At 42.1% G+C, this 22,504-nt stretch overlaps 1 protein-coding gene and 1 long non-coding RNA gene across 35 annotated transcripts in view; one reads left to right on the top strand and one right to left on the bottom strand.

Moving 5' to 3' along the window:
* Positions 1-22,504, top strand: part of Ncam1 (neural cell adhesion molecule 1) — a 65,503-nt gene that overhangs the window by 485 nt on the left and 42,514 nt on the right. For 19 of the 34 annotated variants that reach the window (XR_007344570.1, XR_007344569.1, XR_007344567.1 and 16 more), the window contains exons 2-9: positions 1,792-2,010; positions 3,029-3,172; positions 3,544-3,681; positions 4,765-4,882; positions 5,320-5,489; positions 11,684-11,826; positions 18,047-18,076; positions 22,196-22,346. Coding sequence is in view for 26 of the 34 variants with exons in the window: in XM_048795887.1 (XP_048651844.1) it covers positions 1,792-2,010; positions 3,029-3,172; positions 3,544-3,681; positions 4,765-4,882; positions 5,320-5,489; positions 11,684-11,826; positions 18,047-18,076; positions 22,196-22,346 (1,113 nt within the window). In the remaining 8 variants the exon portion in view is untranslated. The remainder of the gene's footprint in view (positions 1-1,791; positions 2,011-3,028; positions 3,173-3,543; positions 3,682-4,764; positions 4,883-5,319; positions 5,490-11,683; positions 11,827-18,046; positions 18,077-22,195; positions 22,347-22,504) is intronic. The other 15 variants (XR_007344573.1, XR_007344572.1, XR_007344571.1 and 12 more) reach the window with 1 other exon arrangement.
* Positions 98-22,312, bottom strand: LOC125613954. Its single transcript, XR_007344574.1, has 3 exons — positions 22,168-22,312; positions 3,373-3,383; positions 98-108 (listed from the first exon to the last, which is right to left on the bottom strand). It is a non-coding gene; the product is annotated as an uncharacterized LOC125613954 (long non-coding RNA).

The raw sequence follows: 22,504 nt of genomic DNA, 5'->3' as shown, positions 1-22,504 counted from the left end.
CTCCAAGGTCAATAGTGTGACCCTTCAAGATCCAGGAGGGCTCTCAGACCCCCTTTCTTCCTCTCAAAGGCTACCCTAGTGTGGTGCTATACCTCACCTGGAGTTCTGCTTGATGACTGAAGGAAACCCAAGAGTTTTGGAGGGAGATAATCAGTACAACTCTCAGACAGCAAGTTATCTCAGATGTCCTGTCCTGTCCTCACCCAGTAAACAACACCAGATAACAGTACTGACTTAGAAATAATGCTTCACTGGGTCCGTTTAAGTCTCATTTCTTAGAATCTGAGACCTTGAAAATCCAAGAAGGTCCACACTTTTCTTGAAAGTAGATTGAACACTGATATCTCTCTAGGTTTGAGTATATCTATCTTGGGTTTTCCAGGTCTATTGTGAATGCTGATACTCTGTCCCATAACCCCCACCAGAGCCCTGGGATATATTAGAAGTAGTGTCCTTGTTGTTTGTTTAGGAAATATCTCCCATTTCCAACAATTCCATTATTCCCATTCCCAGTGATTATCAGGAATCATCCCGTGGAGGGAAGAATATCAAATTAGGTCTCAGATACTACTGGGATCCGGAACATGGCAGACCAGAAGGAGTTGAGCTAGGTGTAAACTGTGACATTTAGCGAGCAGCTTTCAGCAGGGAGAGACCTTTAACTGCTAGCATGATCTGCACTGGATGAGGTGGCTGTGGCTGCCGGATGCATTCCCTCCAGCTTTGCTTTCATTACAGCAATTTCAATGATCTGGAGATGCAGCCGTGGAGCCCACAGCACATCTTGCAAATAGCGATATTTATTGGAAACATGATGGGCTCTGAAAGGAAGACTTCATTTCCATGCTAAGCATCTGCACAGGGCTGGGTGATGCGGGCTGTGCAGGAACAGGGCAAAGCTGCGACCAGTGGGGCCTAGAGCCCTTCACCCTGCTCCAGCCCAGCATCCATCTCCCCCTCTTAGGGAAAGGAGGCATGGGTGATTCTGACTAGCTTCTTTGCAGCATTTAAGATGAATTTGTCTGGCTGAGGCAGGAGATGCTGAAAGGGCCACCATGTCAGTGGGTACAATAGCTGTTAGACTCAAAGTGATTTGAATCTGCACTCCTAGACCAGACAATGTGTCTCATCCTTGTTTCATAATTGAATCCCTCAAAAATAAGCTGATTACCAGGTACCAAGGTGCACACCTGTAATCCCAGCAGCTTGGGAGGTGGAGGCAGGAGGATCACAACTTTAAAGCCAGCCTCAGCAACTTAGGAAGGCCCTAAGTAACTTAGTAAGACTCTGTCTCAAAAAATAAAAAGGGCTAAGGATGTAGCTCACTGACTAAGCACCTCTGGCTTCATTTCCTGGTGCCAAAAGGGGGTGGGGGCACAGGCTGATCAACTGGTTCAGATTAACTCAGATCTTAGATATACCAACTAATTTACTTCCCATTCTTTGAGGCATGTAAGTTCCTAGCTTAGCGACCAGCTCATCATAGGTTCTCAGCAAATTTGTCTTCCCTCACTAAGGATAGGAGGATAGGACCACTATAAAGCAATATGAGAGCAAGTAATTGTTGAGCTTTCCAAATACTCTAAGAAGTTTTATGTATATAATAATTAAGCACAGAAGCCAGAGGAGATCTGAGCCATGTTTTGACATAAATGGTCATCGCTGCCTGGCTATGCAACCTTGATTGTTTGGTTGGTTATTCAGTGGCTATTACTGTGTTGCCACTGTCACTCTGAAGGGAACTTAGTCTTTCTTATTTCAGTGGTTTGAATATAATCTCTTCCTCCTCAGTGGCAGGAGATGCCAAAGATAAGGACATCTCCTGGTTCTCCCCCAACGGAGAAAAGCTCAGCCCAAACCAGCAGCGGATCTCGGTGGTGTGGAACGACGATTCCTCCTCCACCCTCACCATCTACAACGCCAATATCGATGATGCCGGCATTTACAAGTGTGTGGTCACTGGTGAGGATGGCAGCGAGTCCGAGGCCACCGTCAACGTGAAGATCTTCCGTAAGGGCCTTTCTCTTCTGTGTTCTCTGTCCTTTCTTTGGTCAGCAAGACACATGAATGGGTAGTAGAAAGCATGAGATGGCCATAACGCGACCAGTGAGGGCCTGACACCATGATTTTTCTCTTCCTGAGTCTTTTCTGGCCTCGCTCAGAGTTCCAGTACATTCTCAGATGGTCCTTGGCCAACCCACAACCCTGATTCCCACTGGTCACAGCTACCCTCTACTGACTTCTGTTTTCTGAATTCAAATTACACATTTTCCAGAGAGCTATTATGGACTCTTCTGTGCTTCCCCCAGTGTTGACCGAAGGGTGAACAGTTCAGGCTTTCCCTTCTTATTCCACTTTTCCCTGCTAATTATAGAGCCCAAAAGCCCAAGTAGGTGTGGGATCATTATTGGAACATTGGATGCCATTCAGTGCACACCATTCCCACTGCCGCTGAAACCCTGTCGGGAGGTGGCATCTCATTACCTTGTTATCATACTTCTGTCCCGTAAGCCAAAGTCACTGTGGGTGACAGCTAATGGAACAATATTGATTGCCACAGTATTTATTGCCATTAAGTGTGCTCTCCTTCTGTTCTTCAGAATTCTTTCTGCTGTAGGGAAGATGGAGTGGGGCTGGGAGTAGGCACAAGAATAAGAGACAAAGAAAAGACTGGTGTCACCTCTCATTGTAGAATATGCATTACCCTTCATTAGCATCATCCCACATGGAAAAAAATCCTTGGTGAAGGCACTGCTTATATAGAACCTTTTCTGAACAAACTAAAAAATTCAGCCCTCAGTAGATATTGGTTGCTAAACAATGGTGACATCCCCCCCTCCATTACCACCTTTGGGCTAGCTGCTCTACTTCATATCTGTGACCAAGTACTGAGTGGGACACCCTCCTGTACAACAGTATATATGGGCAGAATCTTGCCTGGGACTCAAGTCCAGACAGCATGGCTCTAGTGGGAAGGGATCTTGTGGGAGAACCTGCTGTCCTCCTCACTCTCCTACTCATTTTCCAGAGAAGCTCATGTTCAAGAATGCACCAACCCCACAGGAGTTCAGGGAGGGGGAAGATGCCGTGATCGTGTGTGATGTGGTCAGCTCCCTCCCCCCAACCATCATCTGGAAACACAAAGGCCGAGATGTCATCCTGAAAAAAGATGGTGAGACTTCAATTTCCTGGTAGTTGCCTTTCCCTTGGCTACCAAGTTATCTAGGTTTCCACCTCTACCAGTCCCTGAAGGATTCTCATCCAAACTCAGATTTGATGTCCCCAAACCCACACGCAGCTTCCTGGTGTATCCCTAGCTGGTATACTCAGGCACCCGATTTTCTCCCCAGAACAAATATACATTTCCAATACACTTTTGCTCTCTGTTATATTTCACACCTACAAACACATTTTTTTATTTGAGCCTAAAGACCTACCTTATAATGCGAAGTTAGGAAATAAGAAAGAGGCTCAGCTCCCTGCCTGAAGATTCCAGAGTTCTCTGACTGATCCTTGGATGAACCTGCCTCTTGTCTCTTCTAGTCCGATTCATAGTCCTGTCCAACAACTACCTGCAGATCCGGGGAATCAAGAAAACAGATGAGGGCACTTATCGCTGTGAGGGCAGAATCCTGGCACGGGGGGAGATCAACTTCAAGGACATTCAGGTCATTGTGAATGGTGAGGAGATCTGTTCTTCCTGTTCTCTCCATGGCTACAACCTTGGTTCCCCAAATCTTCTAACTTCCTCTTTGTTCTATAAAATAAGTTCTGTCCTGACTCAACCATCCATCTTTCCTGAATGCTTTCCCTAGCATAATTTGTAGGGCGTTTTTATTTTTCATTTTTAATATACTTGCCTTTTGGGTCTCCCCTCATTTATGGGGGTGCTCAGTGCAGTTATTGAATGCCTTTCATTGCCTTACAGCACTGGAAACTTTCTCATGCTTACTAATAAGTTCATATTCATCCTCATTGTCCTTGATGTTACAGTAATTGAAGTTAGTCCCCTCGGTTCAATGTGAAGAGAAAATATTACAATCAATTCAGGTCTCAGAATAGTCAGAATCATGGTCCATGGGCTTATTAATCTTAATTTGCAGAGTCAAATAAACACACCCGTGGAATCGATCTGACATTTACAAGATGTTTACAGGAAATTATAATGTCAGTACTAAGAAAATAAGTAAATCATGTCTGAATTGTTCTGGCTATTGATATGCATTTTTTGCCAAACTCTCCCCCTCTCATTCCTTTGGTAAAAACAGTTTGTGCACAAAGTTGTTTATGACAATTCCAAAGAAATGTCACTCTTTGGTTTTGAGCTGGTGCGCTTCAAAATGGTAGTAGACTTATAACCACCAGGAATAGTAGTTTTCAGTTTTTTCCAGTATTGAGAATCCTTCTTCACATAAATTCTACTGACTGTGGTAGTTACTTAGTGTGCATTGACTAAGAACATATATAATGACAAATAATTACTATAAATCGAGTATCACGTTAACATGAGTAAAATGTGATATTATAGCTTCTAAACTCTTGAAAAAACAATAACGCATGTTTGTGGATAAACTGTTTATTCCATTTACATTAATTATTTGATGCATTAAATTTTGATCCTTTACATTAATTCTGCAGCCACCCAGGACTCTCTTGATCCACAGGCAGAAACTCCCTGACCTGGGAACCCCTGAAGTGTCTCTTCTCCAGCCATTAGTTCTCCCAAGTTTTCACAACCATGCCTAACATCTTTCTTTCCTTTAGTGCCACCCACCGTCCAGGCCAGGCAGACCATTGTGAATGCCACCGCCAACCTGGGCCAGTCTGTCACCTTGGTGTGTGATGCTGAAGGCTTCCCAGAGCCCACCATGAGCTGGACAAAGTAAGAAACTGGCTGGTGTGTTGGGTCATGGGCTAGAAGAAAAGGAGCATCATAGGGCCCACTCCATGTTGGCATTTCAGTGACCTGCATACGGACTTCTTGGGAATATCATCTCCAAGAAGAATAGATTCTTTTCTGTAAGGTCCTCTTGCCTTGAGCATTGGATTATTGCCTCATTTTCAATCTTAAAGGGGCAGGTCCAGAAGGAGGCCTCTTTGAAGCCTTTGTGAGTACAGTTTACAGCCATTGGGCAGAGTCAGAGGATCAGTGGAGGAATCAAAGGTATATGTGGAAGTAGACATTGGTGTCCTCCCTTCTTGTGAAAACTGGCCCTTTCCCATTGGCTCAATCTGCATTTTATGGAAACTAATTAAAAATAAACATCTTAACTCTCTCTGTGGTCAAAATCATAGTCCTTTGCATTTCTGTTTCTGTAGGGATGGGGAACAGATAGAGAATGAGGAAGACGATGAGAAGTACATCTTCAGTGATGACAGCTCTGAGCTGACCATCAGGAAGGTGGACAAGAACGATGAAGCCGAGTACGTCTGCATTGCTGAGAACAAGGCCGGCGAGCAGGATGCATCTATACACCTCAAAGTCTTTGGTAAGCACAGTGGGGGTCAAGATCACTGCTCTGCTGCAGTTCTTCTTACCCTGTCCACTCTAGTTGGATTATATCCCAAAGGCAGCCTTTTCTTACCAGCCCCATCATCCAAGCCCTAGTCCAAGCCACCATCAAGCTCACCTCACCAGCTCAATAGCCTCATAGCCGTCTCCCTACCTCTCCCCCTTAGTCCCCTTCAGTTTCTTTCCCTGGTGGCAGCCAGCATGGCCTAAGTGCCACTGCACTTTTCAAAATCCTTCAGAATAAAATCCACAATGTATCCAGAATAAAATCCACACTGCTCCACCTACCAAGCATTTGCCTTTTCTCTCCACCCTCATCTTTTCTTTGCTCCCTACAGGAAACTCTCCATCCACACCAGCCTTCTTTCTGTCCCTCAAATACACCGTGCTTGCTCCCCATTTCTGGGACATTGCATTTGATGTTCTTCTGCTTAGAATATCATTCCCTGGGAGCTGCTCAAAGCTGTCTTCTCCTCCTCATTATTCAGCTATCAGTGCCAACACACCTTCTCCATGAGTACTTCCTTCACTGCCTTGGCTACTACGGCTCCCCGGTCCCTGCTGCCCCCTGATTTACCCCAAAAATCTTTTTCATCACTTAATTGTGACTGTTTCAAGCACTTATCAATACCTGAACTCATCTCATTTATGTATTTGTCTTGGGATTTGTTAATATCCCAGCCCCACTAGCACTTTTACTCCAAGATGGCAGAGCGCTGCCTGTTTTACACAGACTTCGTCCCTGGTGCCCTAAGCAGCACCAGACTCTTAACAGACCTTTGGTAAATGTCAGTGAATGACTGGCTGCCCGCCTCACCTTTTTGGCTGCCTTCGCTGTTCTGTGTGAAACTGTTACAGTCAGAAAAAGAGCCCTCACTTTGTCTTTATAAACTCAGCAAACCTCCATGCACTTCAGAACTGAAATACATTTTGACCTGACCTTGAAAAATGAATTTGTTGCAATGAGATGTTTACCTTGATAGGTCTCAATTTTGTCTGCTTATCTGTTTAAAAAATACCGATAAGCTGGTTTACTGTAGATGGTGCTGCTGGGGTACAGGTGCCTGAGGGGCAGCTCTGGGACCTGTCCCTCCCAGGTAGTTGAGATGTGTATCTGGGAACCAGCCTTGGGACTGCTTATTTAACCTGATCAAGAGAACTGTGTAATATGTAAACATGCAGTTGAGAATCAAGTGTTTATATGCAAATGGTCCTGCGTAATCATAGATGAATTTTATTTATTCATCTCTGATGGTTGGGTTTAGAAATAACTTTTGGTTTGTTCAAGGTACCTGTATGTACTTGAGAGTGAAAGATAAATTTCATAAAAAAACATTCTGGGAAATTTTTTCTCTAATTCAGACTAATCTTCCCCAGTCACTCTGATCTTATTTTTTCCATATTGTAGGAAAAGACAGATGCATTTGTTTTTCTTTCTTTTAACAAATATTTATTGAACACCAATGCTGCTAGACAAAGGAGCTACAGAGATGAGTAGAATTTGACTCTGAGAAGCACAAAGGAGAAAAACATACAAGCTTCTAAATGATAATAGATAGTGTCAGTCCAGGTGACTGCTGTGGGCCCAGCCAAAGTTGCAAAGATGAATGACAGGGACTCTGTTCTCATCAGTAGGTTCACGGGATAGTGTAGATGACCAATGCAGAAATTTTAAATAACAACCCTTATATTGATTTCATAATACCAATATGTGCAATGTTTTTTAGGGGAAAAAATTGATCTCTGATCTCATGTGATAAAAATGAGAGAAGTCATTGAAACAATGTGTTGTTTTGTAGGTGGGAATTACAGGTGAAGGAGGGCAGGGCAAGCATTTCAGGACTCATGTGCAGCTGCAGAGGCAGAAAAAGCAGCATGGTGTTGCATGACAGCTACTTGTGGACAGGGGCTGTGTCTGTTTTGCTCACAGATATGTCCCCAGCACCTAAGACAATAGCTAGCATACAGAAGGCACTAGCATTTGAATAAGTCAAAGACAAGGCATTAATCCATGGGAATGAAGCATAACTTATGTGGCAAGAAGATGAGCCTGAAATCATGTCATCATCACTTGTCTTTAGGAAATGCTTTGGGACATTACTCTTCTAAAGTAATAATAATAATACCCAACACAAATAAACATTTATACTGTGCCAAGCACCATGAAGCACTATCAATAAATTAGCTCTTTTAATCCTCATCACAACCCTATGAGGTAGATTTTATTATTATCCCCATTTTACAAGTGAGCACAGAGAAATCAAATGCCCCTTCCAAGGATCCAGGATTCAAACCAAGGCAGTTGGCTTGTAAATCCATTCCCTGAACTAACTAATGGCAGTTACTACTGCCCAATTCCATATGCCAGTGGCAATCACACCATCTGAATTGCCTAGGGTATGGTGAGTAACATGAGGATGAGGTGCTCTCTTCACCACCATGCTCCTCATAGACTATCTACACACTGAGCTCTAATGTGGCTGGTGGAGAACAGCTCTTGGCTCCTCCCCCAGGTCTTCTGGTGACAGCAGCTGCCCCAGGAAGGAAAGATGGGAGGTGAGTAAGGGGTCATGGTAGAATGAAGAATCAGAGCAAGGAAAACACAATGGGCAAGGAGGCCAAATAAGATTTGTCTTCCTTACCATCCTGTATCCTCAATCCTCGATGCCTATACTCCTCTGCAACATGCGCGTGTGCACGCACACACACACACACACACACACACAGAGTTAGTTTCCAAAGACTGAAACTGGGAGAGTGGAGATTAGGCAGACCAAAGCAACCAGAAGAAAGGTGGCTTGGCTCCTAAAAAGGCAGGTAAGGAGATCATGGACCTGTGTTGAATCCAAAATGAGAATCCTCTATAATATCCCAAGGAAGTTCATACAGCCTCCTTGAAGTAAATGGTGCCTCATATACACCTCCCTTTCTACCCCCTTTCACCTTCTTAACTTCCCTTCCTTTCTTCTCCCCCATTGATATGGAGCAAGGGAACCAGGAGGGGAGGAGCCAGCTGATTAGGGCACCATCTTTCTTGACTCTTTTTTTTCTCTTTCCTTCTCCTTAAGGGTTGCCATCAGGGGCCACTACTGGGGAGAAGTAGGCCAGTTCCTCATCAGTAGTGGAATCTAATGAGGAGGAAGAAGAAAGAACACCTGTAGCTTAGATAGTAAGGATGAAGTCAGTAATCTTGTAGCTTCAGGAGGGGATGGAAATCAGAAATAAGGGACCTAACTAAATTAGACACTGCTGCAATCATGTCCAAATGACATCTTTTTTTTTCCATAAGAAAATAATCTTTTCTAACATGCATTGCCTCATTATCAGCTAGAAACTGCTTTTACCTTCCTTTAATTTTATCATCCTGTAAATCTGGCAGTGAGTTTCCATTGCTCCTCTCTCATGGGCCCTTATGAAGAAGTATTTTTGTCTCTGCAGATTATTATGCTCATGCTAATGCTCTTGAGTTCTCATGCTGCCATGGACTGAGCCAAGTTCACTGGTGGGCAGCAGCCTTGCTTAGCTGATTCCCCTCATGACTAAAGCAGCACTTGTGGGTGAAAGAAGAGGACCAGCAATGGCCTAAAGGAAGATGCACCTGGTCACACCTCCCCAGAAGCCTGTTCAAGTCTCTTCAAAGAAAGCAGGGGCCTCAGGTCTCCCCAGGGTCCTTCTTGGGCTAGGGTTGCCAGAGCCTGGACTGGAGTTGGAGTGGACAAGGCTGACTCTTAGCAGCAGACTGCAGAGTCATGGACATGCTTGTAAAACTCACAGGATGGCAGTATTCCTAGGAGGGCCCGCAAGGAGAGATGCAGTGGAACAGCCTGAGACACCGAGTCTAAGGAGGCAGTTGGACAACACAGGAGGATCCAAAAGCCAAGGACCCACAACAGAAGCTAATTAAGATGCAGCAAGGACCATTGGAAGATAAAACTGGGAGAGAAGTTCTCTCAGTGCTGGAATCCCGGGGAAGGGATTCTAAGCAGGGTGAACCTACATCTGTTCCTGTTTGCCCATTGTCCCAGTACAAATATTGAGAGCATCCCTGTTACTCCCAAACACTATTCCAAACTCTCTGTGTTGACAGTGGCCCTGATTCTGAACTAAGAGGGGATTAAGCAACCAGTGTTGCGTCCTTCCAACAGTCCTCGGTAGACTACACAAAATTAGCCTTTGTTAACAATGTTTTTAATAAGAATATAGTCTTTTTCTGAGGTCTTGCACAATGGACCCTTTGTAACCATCTGGTAAATGGAGCCACCAAGACCAAATATTAATAGAGGTCAACTGACCTTTGTCTGCCTTCTGTTAACCTTTTGCTGCCAGGACAAAGTGCTCTGGGTCAGGGGAAGGTCAGCAAACACTATCTAGATCTCAAAATCTGCATTTCAAGAGGCCAGAAATTTAGCCATCCTAGGACTATCTCCAGGCCCAAATAGCTGTTCAGTTTAGAGAATTCAGTTGTTTGGCTACATTTTATTTTGTTTTTCTTTTACTTTTTAGGGTGCTTTTGACAGTATAGGACAGTCAATTTTATTTTACTTGCCTCTTTACTTTTGTGTTTATTTTATTTTACCATTATTTTGCTTTGTTTTCTCTCACCCTCTAAAACCTCCTATTCGGCAGCACTTAGCACCTACTCTTTCCAAGTTGTAACCTCCTGCAAATTCGTATTTATCAAGATAGACACAAAATCTTCCTCCTGGAAGACTTCATTCACCTGGGCTCCATCAACTCAAATTTGTGATCATTTGGCCACATTGGATTAAGATGTCCTTATGTTCCAGCTAGCCAAAAAGAATTTTCTAAGCAAGCTGTCAGTACAGATTAACTTCAGGAGGATATTTGAGCTATATAGATTTTATATGGAAGCAGGCATTTGCTCCAAACAAACAAAAAAACATAGCTCTGTCGTTGTCTTCTGTTTATCAAAACATCAAGGACCTCAGCTTGGAGGGTAAACACAGGCAGTAGTCAATTATTCTACTTGTAGTTCCTGCATGAATTTAAATATAAAGAAAATGTAGTTATTTCAAAAATTATTTATAATTCTGATTTTGCTGCTATTGTCATTCATCTCTCTAGCCCAGCCTTTGTCTCTATTAGTGAAATAAGTTACAATTGTGCAGTATTATATCTTTTTTTCTTCTACGGAAGGTTCAGCAATTTCAGAGTATGATTGTTTTTAAGTGGGAAAATTCAATTTTCTCTAATGTTTTAACGTTTAACTCAGCTTTTGGAATGCTCGTGTTTCTTGCATTACCCAAACATTTGGAAAATGAACTCATCTCAACTCCTCCTTCCCATCCTCAGCCCTCTATACTTACTCGCCTAGCATTCTTACTTGGGTTAATGCTAACGCCTCCTAGTCATTAAGAACTGAGCCATTTAGCCTCCTTGTCATTCCTTCCTTTAATTCTCTCCATCCCTGCTTGCCCTATATCTGTTCATTTCCACTTCCTCTGAAACTTCCTTCCCCATCTCTCAAAGCTGCCCTTTGGTCTCCATTCCCTCTAAATCTACCAGGTTCAGGACTCAGTGTTACCTCACATCTGTGTCATTGCCAGAGCTTCCAAATTGGTTTCCCTACATCAAGGTTTTCTCCATTCTAAACCACCTTGAATTTTCCGTGGATTAACCTTAAAGTATAAATGATCTTGGCACTGCCCTGATTGAACACTGTCCATGGGCCTCCACCGGCCAAAATGGGAAATTCCAACAATATAGCCTTGCCTCTCTCTGCTGCTGTGGGCTGCACTCCTCTCTTCCCAGCCCTCTCTTCACATGTCCTTGCTCTCATTTTAAGTCAAGCAGTTTTTTACATTTGGAATGACTCCATATTTACCCCATAGGCATTAGCTGAAAATCTCATGACCCAGCCCCAAAGCTGACTCTTAAGGCTTAGACCAGGGCCACCATCTTCTTCTGTTCCATGGTCCCTGCTGCTGTTGCCCTATCTCACTACACAGGATATGTTTTTATTACTATGATCTGTGTCTTGTCTTAGGCCTCTTTTGTTGAACCCTTTAGGAATCTATTCTGTGTTTTCTACAATACCCAGAATGGGTTCTTACATTTAATAAATAGATAACCTTTGTTGAAGGGTTACACATCATCATTTAAACCCAGTAAATAATCATATAAACTCATAGAAATGTTTTGTCTTTTCAGCAAAACCTAAAATAACCTATGTAGAGAATCAGACAGCCATGGAACTGGAGGAGCAGGTCACTCTTACCTGTGAAGCCTCAGGAGACCCCATTCCTTCCATCACTTGGAGAACTTCCACCCGAAACATCAGCAGCGAAGAAAAGGTATACTGTTGCCCAAGAGTTTCAGGGCCATGGAACACAGACTTGATGCACATTGAGTCTGCCCTGCCCAGTTCTCTTCGGTGAGCCAGAAGGGGGGTATATGGTCACCAGAGGCCACAGTCAGGTCCTGCAACCTCCCTCCCCCAGCCTGTCCAGACATGGCCTGCTCAACATCCCTTTTAGTGGAAAGGGCACAATTCCTTGTATAGATGGGCAGGGGTGCTATGGTAGTGGGCATGGTTAAGTTAGGTGTTCTGGAAAGGAGGCGATAGTGATGTTCAAACCCAGGGTTGTGGATCTTTGAGGAACAAGGAGAAGCAAGATCCCTGTATACCAGGTAATATTATCATCTGGGGAGTACCCAAGGAAATGTCTCCTGAAAGTAACAGGGACCAAAATGAGCCTATTTTTTCCCTCATGTTTTGTACACTCATGCTGAATATGCACATATGCACAAAAGCTTGGCTGCCTTTGTGTCTGCCTGTATTCTTGGTCACATTTGGATTTCATTTTGTTCTAAAGGCAAAAATAATTAGCAGTTTCTAAACGATGATGTTGGTACCTGGGTTCTGCAATTTATTCACCAAGGGTTTAAGAACATCATAGTAAACTTCCTCGGAAATTTAAATGACTAAAAATGTAGCTTTAAAGCACATGGATTTATAGGCCACCGGAAAGCTCTCTTTATTATTGACAATATATAAAAATTAAGGTGACCTTCCCCCATTATGCAGCCCTTCGCTATTGAGTGGGCTGAAACCAGAAGGAGGAAAAAGCCTGGTTTTGAAGCAACTTCAATCCTCTTATGGCACTTGTCCAACCTGCTCTCGTATATCCTGTAGTAATGGGCTTCATTTTAGTTGACCAAAGCTTTGTTACCTGTTCGGGAGTAATGGCCTTAGCCTTAAAGAACATTTAAAATGGATTGCTTATTGACCAGAATGTCAAAAATGATAGATCTCTTCACTCTTCTGCCTGCTGAAAGGAAATCCCTAAACAGGATAAACTCAGCTACAGCCCAAAAAGAGGAGTGTGAAATACCAGAGCTAAATTTGGAATTTGCATTTGAGGAACTGATTTCTGTCTCGCTAATAGAAAACAAAGCTAAATCAAAAGGATCAGGGATTGCTGTTCCAAATAGCCCCCCCCCCTTTTTTTTTTTTTTTGCAATTTTTCATCCAGAATTGAATTCAATGTAACAAAAACTCAACTGAAGAACTGCTAAATATTTTTGAAACTCACATATGCTGTTTGATATGCAAAAACCAGCTAGATGAAGAAATGTGGTGTTTACTTGAATACTTTCTTTATCAACAATGGAATTGAACCCTTAGCTAAGATTTCAGCTCCCATTGTGTGTTATGTGGATTGAATATACATTTCGGGGTTTGATCAATAGGATGGATACTTGGCAGGTCTTTTTGCACCCAGCTTAACAGTGGACTTGTTCAGAGTGAGCCAGTCTATATCTTTGTCCTACAGTGAAAGACAGAAATATCTCTCTTAGTTGTATGCTTTTAAATTCTCTATCTTTTCTAGGAATAGCTCAACATCCAAATCAGACCAGAAGGACTATTAAGATTTGTGCCTATCTCAGGTTCTTTAATAGGTTGGCAGGTCTGGCTTGAACCTATGATTTTATTTTTATATAATGAGAAAAGATAGAAACTAATACACACTCACATTTACTAAATATTGAGACTGAAGGAATCCAACAAAGGCCCTCTCTCTCAAGCCTAGCAGATACCAGGCTTGCACAATTCAGTTTTAAGTATAGACCAACAGTCTTAGTCTGAGATAATCACTCATGCCCAGCCACATGCTCTGTGTTGTGGTTTCCTTTGCTGGTGACTATCTGCAAATTTACTTGAAGTGACATTACTGGAGCTCAAATCAGTCAGTGTCTAGAACAAGTCCTCCAGATCAGCCTATGATGTAACACACCAGATTAATATGAATTGTCCTAAATGAAATCCTCTATAATAAAATTTGCCATTTCTATCCATTAAATAGTGACATAAAAGAGGCATGCTATCCACCTTACAGAATACTTAGTTGCTTATTAAAAAAATAAATATGGTCATCCATGAGCAGGTCAGATTCCCGAAAATAAATTTTACTTTTATTTTGGCAGTCTCTTCATGTTCTCCAACTAAAGTTGCATTGTATATAATTAGGTTTTGAGATTACTAGACTCCCTGACTTGTAGGAGTGGGAGAAAGCAATTTTCTTTTTAAAATCAGGATGATACACAAGACAGGTCAGAATAGTCAGTCGTATCTAATGGTAGAGTAAAAGCCTGAGATTCAGATTACATGGCATGCAAAACCGTGGATGTTCAGAAGGCACCTTTTCACGTCCTGAAATCTCACCAGCCCCTTCTTCTAGCATCCCTGCTAGAAAAGTCACTCTGGACCCTGTCTAAAATGGTGACACTGTCAGTCCTCCATAGGACAATTGGTCAACGCTGATGATCAGGAAGGACTTCTTCCTTGTCTCTTCCTGTACCCAGTGTTCCCCACCTCTGCCACTCAGACCTTCATCTGAGTCACTGAAATAGCACTTGAACTTTCCTCAAGTTGGTCTGATCTTCTTCCCTTAACACACCCAGCCATTTTCACTGTTTCTTCTGTCATGGCTTTCACATCCTTCACCCTTCTAGTTGTCCTGTACTAGGTGGCTTCAATTCACTAGTCCCATGCCCAGTGTGACCTATGCAGACTTCAGTAGGACCGTTGCCTTCTGGATCTGGACACCATTATGCAGTTAAAGTTGCATTAGCCCTTGAGCAGTGTCCTCATTCTGTTGCCTCATATTGAGATTGTGGTCAACTAACATGCTCAAGTCTTTTTTTATATGAACTTCACTTAAGCCGTATATCCCCTATCCTGTTCTCATGCAACTGATTGCTTAACCAACAATGCAGAATTTTATACTTATTTCTGTTAAAAATTTGTATATACATGTTGTAGCCCAGTCTTACTCAGTAGGGTCATTTATGGCAATTTAGGAGACCCTTCCTTCACTGGGACTGTCCTATGCAATGTAAGATGGTTAGCATCACTGGCATTCTCCCCCTTAAATGTCAGGAGCCACTTCTAATCATTACTAAATTGTCAAATATCCCCTGGCTTGAGAATGTCTGTTCCTCACAGTCTTTCCAACCAGACAGATCTGACTTTCATCAGAAGTGTCCTTAGAAGTCTGAGAGTCAGAGCATCTCAGTGCATGTGGACCCCCCTATTTTATATGTGTATATTAAAAGTAATGAGGCAAGAGCTGTCATTGGTGACCCCAGCCCTAATCATAAGTCCAAGGGCAGCTAATTCAGTAGCCTTCCTAATGCAGCTGTCATCTAATGTTGGTAGTAGCTAGTGCTTCCCAGTTAGTGTGAACACTTAGTTGAAACATCTTTGTCCAAGTCACTGATAAAAATGTTTAATGGGACAAGGGCAAGTTCAGAGCCCTTAGAGTGCCTCCATGTCATGGCTACCCTCTCTGTAGGTAGCTTAGAAGGTGAAGTAACTGGTGCCACGAAGTCACAGGGCTCTCTTGTGATTCTGATGACTTTCTTGGAAGCCTCAATGATTCCTATAATATAGTACATAAGCAAATTAAAGCTATTCTGTGTTTTTGCATCACTGTTTCAGTCTGATATTTCCTTTCCTATGAGAAGAGGCAGGTGAGAGAAGTCTTTATGCATCACCCACACACACTTAGTAACTTGCTAATGGAATATCAATGTTCTTCACTAAAAAAAGAAGGAATGGACTTTGGCAGAATGCATTTCCATACATTGAACATAAAGTTCAAAAGAAGAAGAAGGAGGAGGAGGAGGAGAAGGAGGAGGAGGAGGAGGAAGAGGAAGAGGAATGGGGCAAGCAAAACCTAGTGCAATTAATGTCACACCCTATCTTTGATCATATCTCTGAATTGAGTTTGATCACTGACTTGAGAATGATAATTATTAAGATTTAGCCAGTTGAGTTGGTTGAGTTCAACAATAATAGCTAGACTGTGTCTAATTGTTTGGATCATTCAGATCATTAAGGTAGATCAATTGTCTGACAGTTGGTCCATTACTTAGTGGTCACTGTAATCTTGAACAAAAAAGTGAACTTCATAATGGGCCAATTGGATGATGTATGTGAAGCTTTTTGTGATTGATATTTCAGAAAGTTTTTGTGCATCTGCATCATTTCATTACTCATCCTACACAGATTTATCTTCAACATTGCCTGCCAGGTATTTGAATGAGTGTTACTAAATTCCAGGCACCACTTATACATTGTATGAAACACAGGGATGATGATTTTCATACTCTATCCTGGCAGGAAAAAAAATCTATCATTTGCCTATGTGAACACCTCTATGCCTTGAAATGATTATAAAGAAAGGTGTATGAAGCCTTCATGATTAAGTAATGGAGAGAGGTGAAGTGTTGAGATGAAAAAAAGAGAGAAAAAAAATGAAGGGCCTTTTGTGAGCCTTGAATCTTATGCTGATAGAGTATGTCACAAATGAGACCTTTTGAAATTCTGGATTCTTTGGAAGCTGAAGCTTTTCTTTTCTCCAGGAAGAATTTCTCATTCGGTACAAGCCCAGAGCCTACTTTTAACTACTGAAAATAGTGACAACATAAAGCAGTCAGAGTCTGGTTTATCTCGGGTGTGGGCAAATGTACAATAAGGAATGCTTAGGATAATTAGAAAGATGCTTCACTTTAGTTTGTATACATATTCCTGCAAGCTTCTTGGGCATAAGACAAAAAATGTAAATAATATTAAAACAACCTAGGACTAACAATTTCTGGAGTATTACTAATAGTACCCTAACTTAGTTCCTCAGTATGTATATTTGCATATCAGAGTGTCTTGATATGGGCCACACCTTCACCAAATTATTAGGTCCAAGACATTTACGTCATTCCACTGTCACACAGGTAAGAGTTAGGCTACTAGAAGCATCGTGTCACTAGCAACCACTTATTCTAAAAGCCACAGAACCATAATGACTTGGGAGAAACACACAGAATAATCACATTTGAAAACAAACAACTCCATATGATACAGCCCTGGCATGTTTCAAACAAGCTTTTTAGTGATGTGGAATTGGCAACTATATCTGACGTGTTGGCCCACTGTTACTTTGGTCTATGCGTGTTCCTCTGTTCTCACTTCCTTCTTCATTCCAACATCATGTGACATAACCCAGTATTTCCATCCTCATTTCTCACAAAGCTCCTTGTATATAGTAGACTCTTACTGTTTGCTAACTCATTTGCATTCCCTGATTGCATTGCTGTGTTTCTAGCATCTTCTGTATCTTTTTTTCCATCTGAACATCAGGGATAATCAGGCAACCACACCACCTAATAAAAAGAACAATGCAGCTATGATGTCTTTGACTCCTAATATGAAAACAGAAAAAGCAGACTATATGCCCAAGTGCTAGATACATAAAAATAGCTAGATGAGAATGGAAAATGCCCCAAACCTCTATGCTGCGAGTTGGGTTACTTTCTTGTGAATGCCATATTGGATGAAGATGGTCCATACTTGAGCCCATGTGCCAACTGGGCATTCTCTGCCTTTAAGGACTAGAGCCCTACCACAGCTTCCCAGCATCCTTAAGCTTCCTTACCCACAGTCTCAAAAGACTTCATAACTCTCATTCCTAATGTGCCTCTCCTCTCCTTTATTTGTTCCCTTTTTTTAAAAAAAAATTCACTTTTAATAGAATGCATGCAAAGAATTATAAAGTGCATGAGCATAAAATGGCATTAGTGTATCTGTGATATGCTGTCTAATAAAACTCAGAGGAGGAAACCTTACTCTCTTAAGTATTTCTAGATGATGTGGTTAGAATCAGTAGTGTCATCCAGTACTATGAAGAATATTTAAGATGTTTTGCAACATAAGCAGTCTAATATGTCTGCTGGTATATGTATGTATGTCTACCAAAGATTAGGAATGCCTTTACGATTGAATTATACAAACATATAATTTTAACGTACTAAGGGGGAAAAAGCTGAACATAGGCTAAATCCTAAATTAAATTGGGTAATAAACACACCATTGAAAGTGGGCCTTGGAAAAAGTTCTGAATTAAGAGGAAGCTGCATGTGCACGTAATGCAGTGTGGTACATCAATTCTCTAAAGCAACATGTTGTAAAATTTTACTGCTTTCTTGTTGTGTTTTATATCTTGTTCTCTCCAGGCTTCGTGGACTCGACCAGAGAAGCAAGAGGTATAGCTTACCTGACCACTAGCCAGTCTTTAGTTTTGAAAGCATTGCAGTTTAACTTACCATTACAGTTTAATAACCAGGCATGCTAAACTAATTAGTACTTTAGTTAGAGTAAAGAATAGGTCAATAGTGGTAGACATTACTTAGCAATAGTGTCATTTTAGGATGAGCAAGCAAGCTGTGTTGGGAGTGGATGAACAAATCCTTATTATTTTCTAAAACTGGATCTTATTCTCTTGCTGGTGCTGGTAAAATCACATCCAGGTAATTATACTGATAGAAATAAATTGCCCCAATGCCCAGGCCAGGCATTTTGAAACAATGAATTTTTTGTTTTTATTCTCACATGGTAGATGTGGCTTTGGACCATAAAGTCACAGAGTTAGTAATCTAAAACCTGCTCAGCCCTTTCCTTTCCAGCTCAACTCATCTTGTTGCTCACTTATTTTATAATGATCGGTCTTGGTAGATTATCACATCACATTTCATCTCAAAAGCTACACGAATGACATCTCTCATTGGTTTTTCCAAATTGCTAAACATGTCTGTTACTTTTATAGAGCATTAAATTTATGAGATTGAAATGATTTGGTACAGATGGGTTTATGTTTTGTAAAGTCAGTAGCATTTAGCCTTTGAAATTTCTTTGCTTACTTTCTTTGGTTTAGGTAATGTAGGACTTAGTTTGAAAACTGAAGCTAAACATTAACCTTTAGATTTTAATTGCTACACTCCCAGGCCCTATCTATGATCACTTCTGTCATTTTTTTTAAACCTGATTTGTGATTAAGTGACCAAAATAGTAAAATAAAAACCTATCTATTTTAGGTGACATTCAAGGATCGAATTTATAAATACATTTTATTAAAATAGCTTTTGCCTTCTTTCTCCAAATGAGTCTTCGATTCTATAAGAATATAAACACAGAAGAGCCTATAGATTCGGTATTTTAATTTGGTAAACCTATCCTCTTAGTCTTTCAGGAATGATAATTATTCAGAGCACATGGCTCATGTGTTCAGGTCATGGTTATCAATATTTAATGCTGCTAAATATTTAAAAGTTGACTGCCTATCCCCAGGCACTGATATTAGTTTCTGCACATGAACATGCTTCCATTGTCAATTCCAGTTCATTATTAGCTCTCTTTGTGTCCTACCTTCCCCGATGGCGTAGGGACTGTGGTTCAGTACATGTCCACACTGAAATGCTTCACTCCTGAGGCACCAGAATCTTTTAGTGCCGTCACAGGCTGGGTGTTTTATTGCCCAGAAGTCGTCGACCCATTGGGATTGGGGAAGGAAGAGAAGAAGGGTTAATTATCAGCCAGTCTTAAGTAGATGCAGATCTCATTCTGCTTTGCCTTGTACATCTTCCTCCTGTCATTCTGACCTAGACATGGTAAGAGGAGGGGCTAAAATTTATCAGAGAGCCCCAAGGAGCTGTTAAGAGATTTTTTTTCCCCTTCTTGTGGATTGGGAAGAGAATTCTTATTGTAAGTGAAAATAATAGATTTACTCCCAAGAAAGCAGACACTGGATTCTGTTTTCCAAAAGTGTCTTTATCAGAAATGTCGCACTTTGGACATAATTGACTTCTAAGTGAATGCCACCCGTGGGGCTCAGAAGTTTCATTCTCTCCTATTTATCTCATTCAAAGATGAAAACCATAAGCCCAGATGAGAGCAAAAGAAGGTTTGGGTTATGGCCACTTTCATTCTAATAAGCTCTGAAAAGCCTTAGCACTTTTACCTGTAAGAAGAGAGACAAAAATGCTTTGATGGGAAGAAAAATTATAATCACCCTTCATGGATTTTTTTAAGGGCATCTTTTTTCCATAATGATCTTTTAACTCTTGCCCAGAGTTCATCTGCTTCCTCTGGGGCAGCCAAGACAGTCAGCCTGGCTTTTGGTCTGGAAAGCTTATAGGTGGCACTCTGGGGCTTTATCCTGATGCCAGAATAAAACAATTTAGAGAGAGAGAGAGGCCAATCACACTGGAGTCTTATCTGCATATCCTCAAAGGGACAACTGGGCATCTGGCAAATAATCCCACCATCACACCTGCAGTGAGCCCCTACAAAATAAGAATTCTCTATAGAGGATTGCCTTCTGGTCTGTTGACATCATTAAACAAGAGAAATTTCCATATAGAGAAGCCTGGGAAAAGAGACCATATCGAAAGGGGAAAAAAAAGTACAGCTGTCCCTATAACCGTTTTCTAAGCTTCTTTTTAAATGTTTTCTAGATTATTCTAAGTAAAGACTGCTCATCCCCCTACTTTGTTGCTATCACTGTCCCATTCTTACCTATATGACTTTCTTTCCCTATCTTTCACATGGAATTGTTCTCTTGGCTTCCTGGGGATTATGGCATAGGGCATAATGACAAGTCCAGTATGGGTCCAAAGAATCATAGTTCATCTCGCAGTTGAGATCACTGAGATGACCAGAAAAGCCAGGGATGGGCCTCAGGTCCCCTATATCTGCTGGGTATAGGGGGAAATATGAGTGAGAGGCAGATCAGGTCAGCCTTTAGAGGTCCCTGCAGGAATGGCTTCATGCCTCCATGGCCCTAATGCAGACTGACAGGTAAAGATTTTTGTTTGGCATTTAAAAATAGCCACTGGGTTGGATCAGTAAGCACTGGCAGCCCACAAGAAAAGGAGTCCCGGGATCCAGAATCTCCAACAAATTGATTATCTAGGAAGTGCCCTACACCTGTCTGCTGGCATCTCTTATTAGTGTGTGCCATCTCTTGGGATGCAGCTTCTCAATCAAGCATCTTCCTACCTTCGCTGGCCCAATGGGAACACCAGGGCATTGGTCTCAGGAAGGGGACATGCTCATAGCAGGAGGCAGTGATGATTTTGCTTGGCCCTTCTTCCTCTTACCGGCAACATGCTGTAGCTTCCAGATATGACATGTGATGGGGCTTAGATGACTGAAAAGGACTAGTTCTGTTAATGCTAGTGTAAGGAACTTCTTGTGCTAGATCTACTGAGCAAGGCCAGTGGTGCCTGGCTTTTGGGCTTCCCAGGCTGCCATAAGACACTACATCTCTGGACTTCAGGTTTGCAAACCAGCATATTAAAAGAATCTGAAGCCAGGTGGTCTTTCATTCTCTAAAGACAAGCCCATCAGATGCCAGATGCAGAGTACTGTCCTGTCCTTTTCTACAGAATATCATACACTGAAATGAGGGTGACCCAGCTTTCAAGGAGTCTGACCCCTTCATCAGATTACCAGCTTTCTGGAGGATCTGGACTTGGGCCATATGCCTACACCCATTCAGAGACAGCAACCATTTTACTTAGAATGTCACAAGTTAAAAACCCTTGGAGATATCCCAGTATTCATTGCATTAGGATCATATGCTATTCTCTTGACTGATCACTGTCATTCCAGTGACTCAGGAAGCCAATAGCAGAATTAAGAACTAGAAAATGGAGACTATGGTGTCAAGGATCCCAGATCTGCCTGGGGCTCTCTTTATCACTCTTCTTAGAGAGGGGATCCTGTTACCCTCAATTCTGTCTCGGCAAATCCTGAGCTTTGAATTGTTTGACTTTTTTTTAATGGATAATTTCAGCTTTTAAGTATCCAGGAAATAGAGACATCTGCAGAGAATGGCTTTCTTGCATACTTTCTTTCAGTGAGCACATTTGAAGTTCCTATCTCATGAACATGCACATAGGGCTGGAGGTGGGAAAACTGGAAGGAAAGATCAGGGATGCATATTTCCAGGATCTCCCAAGGCAAGGCCATTGCTGCTGAGACCTATGCTGGCCAGGGCCTTTGCCTCTATTTCACTCATCCCAAAGTAGTATTGTGGGACCTAGTCTGTCCTTGCCCCAAACCAATCTTGGCACACAGTTCAGGTCATCTGACATAATCAAGTCCCATTTCCTGTTTTGGATACACCAAAGTTCCCATGGTGCTCAGGGAACATCCCCCATTAGGTAATACCTAAAGTCAGACTTAAATGTTGGCCCAGAGAGGAGAGAGGATGTGAGATTCATCATAGATAGGTGATGAACTAGTCTCCTATAGCTATAGCTATAGCTGCATGGCCCTCTGCCTTGTCTCGGACTCTGATGCTCCCCTTTCCCTCCTGGCAGACTCTGGACGGGCACATGGTGGTTCGCAGCCATGCCCGCGTGTCATCCCTGACCCTGAAGAGCATCCAGTACACAGATGCTGGAGAGTACATCTGCACTGCCAGCAACACCATCGGCCAGGACTCCCAGTCCATGTACCTTGAAGTGCAATGTGAGGAATAACTGGGGAAAGACTTGGGGGCGGGGAAGAGCCCTTCAGGGTCAGGATGAGAGAGGGAAATAGTACCCAGGACCTAAGCTTACCCCGTGAGCTCTGCTATGTTCCCTGGCCCCTTTCAGAGTTCTGTCCTAAAGCCACCTGCCACACAC

This window comes from Marmota marmota, unplaced genomic scaffold, assembly GCF_001458135.2.
Source record: "Marmota marmota marmota unplaced genomic scaffold, marMar, whole genome shotgun sequence".
Lineage (NCBI taxonomy): Eukaryota > Metazoa > Chordata > Mammalia > Rodentia > Sciuridae > Marmota > Marmota marmota.
This window is presented reverse-complemented; position numbering and strand designations above follow the sequence as displayed.